The 8,254-nt window shown below is 31.8% G+C and overlaps 1 protein-coding gene across 1 annotated transcript in view; it reads right to left on the minus strand.

Moving 5' to 3' along the window:
• The window catches only part of LOC149902036 (uncharacterized), an 82,813-nt gene extending 81,745 nt beyond the window's left edge, over positions 1-1,068 (minus strand). Inside the window, exon 1 of the mRNA XM_090111103.1 lies at positions 584-1,068. Coding sequence (XP_089967229.1) covers positions 584-703 — 120 coding nt within the window. The 5' untranslated portion in view covers positions 704-1,068. The remainder of the gene's footprint in view (positions 1-583) is intronic.
• Positions 1,069-8,254: the final 7,186 nt, after the last annotated feature.

Raw genomic sequence — 8,254 nt, forward strand, 5'->3', positions numbered from 1 at the left:
ATGTTTACAGTTTTATTTAACAAATATATAAATTTCCACTTTAGTCATCATTATATTACGCATTTTATTTAATCGAATAGGTATTATAATTATACATAAGCTATAGTAAATAATTTACTATTGTTATTATTTTAATAATAATAATTAATAACAAATGTAGTTTGAACGCGGAACAATTTTTGTTGTTAATTATTGCAAAATTTTTAGTGAAGTTTGTAAACAAATCATTTGAACGTAACTCATAAATTAATTAGATGTATGCAAATAAAATATTATAATTTTGCAAGTTTAATTATGTTTACAAAAACTCGAACTAAAAAGTTATAATATTTTAATTTTCCACTTCCGTCATTTAGGAAAAATTGTTAATATGGCCACACGATATTTTTATTCACTTTAAATTATTAATAATCAGTAATCACTTTATTTTCATACACTATTTTTAAACACTTATTACAATATAAAAAAAAAATTCGTTTAATTTTACGTTTGACAGTTCTTATTTCGAACGAAACGGACCGTTAATTTTCAACCGTTTTCTAGCACCTAAGTTCCAAATTCAAAATGAATCCTAGGGGCTCACCTGAGTGGCATCAGTGTATGGTGTCGACGAATTTTTGTCGACTAGTTGTGAACCAAAAACAGGAACACCATTGGACGTAGGCGTTAAGGACCTCACATCCGAAATTTGTTGCGGAACCATTTTGTGAATCCAAAAAAAATCCCCCAAAAATAAAAACAACACAACACAGTTCACCTATTGCACTTAACACTAATAAAAATTTGTTTGTGTCTATAAAAAAAACTTTCGCGAAACTTTTAAAGTCCAAAAAGTAGCCTCTGCTTGGGGAGCCTCTCGGCAGTGCATTCGCCGTCGACCTCCCAATATCTGGACACTATTCTTAATTTTCGATCGAGAACTAATAATCTGCCGCTTTCTTCTGTTCCGGCGATTAGTCCAAAAGTCATAATTTCAGTGTGCCGCGTACGTTTATTTATCAAGCGGCGTAAGTCGCATAACGTTTGGCGGCTACGTGCGCACTCCGCGGTGACAGAGATCTTACTAACTACTCGGCAACATGCAGAGTGGTGTCAATATACACGCTCAGCTGTTCGCCGCCCCCCGTCCCCCGCGGCCCGCCGCCCCGCGCCGCGCACGCGCCCCGCCCCGCGCTCCTCACTCGCGCTCGACCCGTCGAGCCAAACGTACATATTTACAGTCCAGAGAGCATCGACACGTTAATGCACGATAAAAATTAGTTTTATAGTTTATTTCCGATTCGTATGCATTGAATTTATGACACGAACGTGAACGTGTTTTGTTGATGTATGAGATCGTTTTGTATGTGGAAATACAAATATGTATTCAATTAGAGATGTAATTACGAAATAACAAAATTATATTATTGGGTACTAAAAAACATATGAATTGTATCTACAATATTATACTTTAGAGTTTAGTCCATTACCATAATCCATCATGAAGATAAACTATAAAACATAATTGAATTATTACGTGTAAATTAGAAACTATTGTAATATGAACAATTGAAGCCATTAGTCACATTGACATCTTCCTTCAGATAATAATAATATACCTATCTTGTTTAGTAATCAATTAAAGATGTCCTCAGTTGATTACAATTAATATACATTTATAATTAAAAACAATCCCCAATGAAAAAGTAAAGTGAAATTTCTAGCTACATTTTTTACTATTCACTTTACTAAAAGCTCATCAATATTGATTCATCTGTTTGGGAGCTTTGATCTCGTTGACACACAGCTACAGATACAGGTAAAGATGCGTATATTGTATAGATAACAATATAGTCTAGGTAGTTTAGATATTGAATATATAGAATGTAAGATATCGATTAGGGTGTTTTATGAGATATTACAGACTAGATTTCCGCCCGCGGCTTCGCCCGCGTTTTCAAAGGAAAACCCGCATAGTACCCGTTCCCGTGGGATTTCCGGGATAAAACCTATCCTATGTGTTAATCCAAGTTACCCTCTATATTATGTGTGCTAAATTTCATTGTAATCGGTTCAGTAGTTTTTACGTGAAAGAGTAACAACATCCATACAAACTTTCGCCTTTATAATAGTACTAGCGGTCCGCCCCGGCTTCGCTTATTTACGTTTTCTCTACATAAGAACCATCCTCGTACTTCAAGGAATATAATAAAAAAAGAATTATCGAAATCGGTTCAGCCGTTCTCGAGTTATACGCTTACCAACACATTTTGCGATTCATTTTTATATATAAGAACTAAGAAGATTACAGATGTATTTCCTAAGACATAATTTTAAGGGTTAAATCTATTTAAAGACCAAAATAAGTATAGAAAATTACAATGTTTTAAATTAACATCAACTTACATAAGTAGAATTTAATATATCAAATACATCTGTAAGTACAAACTAATAAAATTGAAGTTGGTAGACCTTATACAGAAATAATGTTTAAAATCGGTCAAGTTCAATATCACTACATAGTATAAAACAAAGTCGCTTTCCCTGTCCCTATGTCCCTATGTCCCTATGTCCCTTTGTACGCTTAAATCTTTGAAACTACGCAACGGATTTTGATGCGGTTTTTTTTAATAGATAGAGTGATTCAAGAGGAAGGTTTATATGTATAATAAGATCCATTAAGTAGTGGAGAAGTACTGTTATTTTTGAGGTTTCTAATGTGATGTCGTAAAAAATTACATTTATTCCGCTTACATTGCAAACGCAGGCTGAACCCTACGAGCTTTATCAAAATAATGTACTAAGTATTATACACATTGAAAAGGTCTACAGAAAAGTCCGCGATGGTATATGTCTATCTCTTATGGATAACCCACAATAACTTTTTTTTGTCATTTACTTTTTACGACAAATAATGGCTAATTTTCGAAGCGATTTTAACCAACACAGCATTAATCCTTAACCAATTAAATACCATGGATACATTGTTCATTTAATATAGATCTATATGGCCCTTTACACCGTATGATTTAAGTGAATATTTTCGAAGATATTACAGATTTAAAAATTGCAGGACGTAGCGTTTGCGGCCGCCCGGCTATGTATTTTATACCCGTGCGATGCCGGAGGCCGGAGCGGGCCGCTATATTTTTATACCTATACAACGTTCACAATTTTTCTGTAGTGTATTTAGTATCAGCATTGCACCCGTGCGAAGCCGGGGCGGGTCGCTAGTAAAATACTAAAATAAACGCAAAACCTAATCAGATTCAGCCTAGCAACTTGCACATGTCAACGGAAATATAGGGATTAGTATAAATTTATGCATATCTAGAAATTATCATGGTCTGTACTTGCATTATAGGGGTACCTACCTTGGCTTAGCGTAAGAGCTAGACATGTTTGTAATTTAATTCGATCTTTTTATCGATTGTTTTATCAATGGAAAGCTATGTCTGTATTTGTATAACTTTAAGGGCCGATTTTTCAATGCTTGGATAAACCTTATCCGTCCAATAATAAAGTATTACACGATAATATAAAAATGTCACGTAAACTGTCAAATACGGGCAATAAGAATACGTTTTTAAAATGGTAGTTTTATACATTATTCGACGAATAAGTTTTATCCAAGCATTGAAAAATCGGCCCTAAGATAGGTAATAAGACATATATAGACTGTTTTAGTCAAAGAAATCAACAGGCAATGGGATACGGCTATAACGTAATTTTTTCTCGTTATTATTGTTAATATATTATATTCCTCTCGCAATTTAAAAATATAAGTAATTGAAATAACATTATTCTTTGTTAAATTTATTTTTATATATGTAAGAGCGACCTGTAGGTACGTTGTATAAACACATTAGCTATTGTATTAGTATTAGCTCAAAAAACACATGATAAAATGAAAATAATAAATATTTAACCAGCTCTTAAGCTATAAGTAATAGAAATATCCCAGTTCCGCCCGTATATTATAAACAATATTCATACAAATGTCTATCAGGTGTCCATGGTACATATATTTTTACTTTTAACGTATTCAGCTCATGTTAATAAAATAAGTAGGTTCTAATTCTTCTTATATATAAAATTCTCGTGTCACAATGTTAGTCTGCATACTCCTCCGAAACGGGTGGACCGATTCTCATGAAATTTTCTGTGCATATCGGGTAAGTCTGAGAATCGGCCAACATCTATTTTGCATATGTACCACGGGCGAAGCCGGGGCGGACCGCTAGTACTTAAATAAGGCCTATTTCTATACATTTCATACTCTATCTCACACGTTAGAAGTAATTAGGTATCTAAAGCCAGTTCGTTTTTTAAAAAACAAAAAATATAAGTACCTAAAACCTATTACTAGCTCTGTCCCGCGGTTTCGTCAAGTATTTATTATATGTTCTAATAATATAGGTATTATAATATCGTCGCGTATTTGAAGTTAAACTCCTCTGTAACGGCTGAACCGATTATCATGGAATTTTGTGAACATCTATTTTGACACATTTATTTTTTATACCCCTAAGTGATAAGAGTAAGGCAGAACATCGTTTGCCCAGACAGCAGCTAGTAACTCTATATAGAGTTATTCTGGTACTTAAGCTACATCGTTGCCAAGTATTATCAAATTCCGTTCAGTAGTTTTCTCGTGAAAGAGTAATAAACATACATCCTTTCTTTCGCATTTATAATTTTAGTAGGATTTTACATATCTCATCATATTTGAGCAACTCAACTTTTTAAATTTAAATAAATAACTTTAAAATACGAGTAATTATTGAACAAAAATGTATCGAAGAGTTTCCCAATATACAACATAACATACATACAAAAGCACATCAATTTTATGAACGCAAAATATTTGGAATTCTGTTAAAGGCTCGACTCGGTAATTATGGAATTTTATTCCAAGCGAAAGATTTATTTTCGGCACCGAAATTCTTTACGGAAAATATTTCATATTCAATCGGCTACCTGTTTATGTATATATTTATATGTTAATACTAGCAAATAGCTCCGGGTTTACTTGGGTAGGCTACACTTCACTACATAGTATAAAACAAAGTTGTTTTCCCTGTCCTTATGTCCCTTTGTATGCTTAAATATTTAAAACTACGCAACGGATTTTGATGCGGTTTTTTTTCAATAGATAGAATGATTCAATAGGAAGGTTTTAATATATAATTTAATAATAACGGCGAAGCCGCGGGCGATAAGCTAGTTAAAAATAAAAGGGAATACTAAACTATTGATTCTACAGATTACTAAAAAAAATCAAAATTATTTTACATTTAGTAAGCTACATGTTAACGGAGTTACAACTTAATTCAACTTATCCTATGTGCTATGTGCATATATTAGATACAAGCCGCATGCCCCGGCTTCGTCCGGGTAAAAAAAGCCTATGTTACTCGGTAAAGACAGCTAATTCTGATAGTATAAAAGTTTAAAATTGTAGTCTTGACTGTGTATATTTTATAAAAAAATAAATCTTTCCTCTGTATCATATTCGTATCTATAGATAAAGATATGGGTCATTATACAAAAATGGGGTAACTTTTGAGGATATTTTGTTTACTATATTTTTTATATCAGATTGTTACAAATTAGGGTGTATATGATAGCTAATCTAATGAATATATTGTTCCAAATCGGGCCAGCCACTTTTTTAAATAGATTGTGAGATATTTTAAATTTTCTGGATTTGGCCTCCAGGGGACTGACGAGGCTAACATGGTACTGATAAAAAACTATAACTTGTAATATTCTTAAAGAAATTCAATGAAAATTACTACAAATCTCTCAGTTTTAATAATGGCACATGTCTTTTACGTACTTAACATGTTTAAAAATGATAATTAATAATATGTGATACTGGGAAAAACAATGTCTCAATTTTCAAAACAGCCTTCTGACATTTAACGCAACGTGAATATTCTTACTCTCTTACTTAACTTTTACTACTTTGAATTAGTTTTACTTGATATTTTAAGTAATTCACAAATAATAGAAACAAAAAAACGGCCAAGTGCGAGTTGGACTCCTAACAAACCTATTGTTTATTATGTTTGTAACTTAAAATTTACACTTTTAGCAATTTTTCCTTTATCTGTGTTATAAGACGTTGCTATTTACCGAGTAGAAGTAAACTATAGTAGACTGTATACACAGCAAGCATCCTGTGTGTTTTTTTATTCCCTTGCGAATATTGAATTTTGTGGAAATTTGCAGTATTAACGGATGTAGGTATCTTTTGATTGCGTTGCGTTATAAGTTTGATTTTTTTACAGCCCCAAGGGTTCTTAATCTTGAGTATCCAATATAAATTTCAGATTGATACCTCCACGCGTTCCAAAAAAAAGTCTTAACAGACAAACGGACAACAAAGTGATCCTATAAGGGTTCTGTTTTTTCCTTTTGAGGTTCGGAGCCCTAAAAATCTACCAATATTTATGTTAGAAGTACTAATTATTATAAAATTAAAAACCAAAGGCTCGAATGAAAGTTTCATCTGAGTTTTCATAAGAGCCCCTTGACATTTTTATAATGTTATTAAGTATATTAATTAACTTTTATGTTATTTTGAGGTAATTTTACTTCACAGTATTATACGTATACGTATTTATCTGATAAATATAAAAAGCTATGCCCTGAAAGCATCAAAATCAATAATTAAAAGAAAATAAGATCTTTTTAATAAAATTATTAGTAGTTTGTTTCAATAGCTCTTTTCTTTGCTACTCTTTTTTAAATGTTTCTTCCCTAGTCAAATTCAGTTTCTTTTAGCGTGGCGCATGATGTTTTTAACTGAAATATAATATAGAAATGCTTATACCAATAGCAATCAAGATAAAAGTTCTCAAAAATGATAGAGTCATCAGTACTATGGGGCCCCGTCAGTCCTCTGGCGCGATATCTGACAAAGGACTGATGCCAGCGGATTGATGAAAAGGGACTTAATATGAGGTTATAATCACAAATTAGGTTTTTTTGCCTAATTTCTAATATCAACAAACTATATTTTTACAAATCATAGTTAACCATTTATAAATGAAAATAAAAATCGGATTAACAATAAAATAACGACTCACCATAGGACTGAAATGTTGACTGGCGCAGCAAGATTTTAGAGGACAAACACAACCCTAGCGCTGGTACAGTTATGACGGCCGTCAAAATATGCGGTGCACAAGTAACTTCATTACCAACATTAATACTTAGACAGGGATTTGACCTCGACTTGGTGATATTTAGCGAGAATTTCGAATTTAAAAAACACACAACGGACTGACTAGTGAAAACGATGACAAAGTTTAATTTTATTTTTTAAATAAAATGGAAAACATTGCGTTATGAAAGTTGTAGTATATAATACTATGTACATCAAAGATTGTAGTGAATTAGTAAGTTTTCTTAAATCGATGATAATGTTTAAACGATAGTCACTTGATTGTTGGTTTTCGGAGTTGTGACATGCCAAAGTACTGACGTTTGAGGTATTAATTTATTATTTTTATTCATTTGTATTTTAAATAAAGAAGTGAAATTGAGTGACCAAATAAAGGACGCTTCATTGTTTTAAAATAGATTGTTATTTGAATAAAATATAATAAGACTTTGTTTAAATTGGCTGATGACATCGAGTTACCCCATTTTTGTATAATCACCCATATATATTATTATTTATTTCTGAACCTTGATACAATTTCACAGTCATAATCATTTTAAATCAATTATAACTACTATAACAATAAAACACATAGGAAATATTGAATCATCAACAAAATGCTGACACAGTATAGTCAGCCATGCATCATATTATGTGTCATTGATCAATAGATATAAATCAGTAGAATTTTATAATATCTTAATGATTGATTTAAAAGATGAGATGGGATGCTAAAAGAAGCAGTCTCATTATAAATAGGTACCCACCTTCTTTTTCTGATATTCAATATTTTCAATTTAGTGTATCCTTGTTTCATGTCTAAATAGAGTAACAGATATAAATTAAACAGAACATTTATAAGCGAATGAGATATAAATTAAACAGATTGGTTGTCACTTGTCGTTAATAAGTTCTCGTAAAGGTTAACACTTAACATAGATGGACTGAGCTTTCAGAGCTCTATATTTTAATTAGATCACAATATTTAAATTTACTAATCTAAATCACAATTTACTTAATTTCGAAACAGATTCTTTTATTCATCCTCGTTCATCATTAATAAACGAAGTAAGAAAACCTTGAGGTATTCATTTTTTAGAG

This window comes from Colias eurytheme, chromosome 16 (assembly GCF_061535395.1).
Source record: "Colias eurytheme isolate Ceu_HAF_F1 chromosome 16, ilColEury1 Martin Lab GWU primary, whole genome shotgun sequence".
In the NCBI taxonomy this organism is placed as follows: domain Eukaryota; kingdom Metazoa; phylum Arthropoda; class Insecta; order Lepidoptera; family Pieridae; genus Colias; species Colias eurytheme.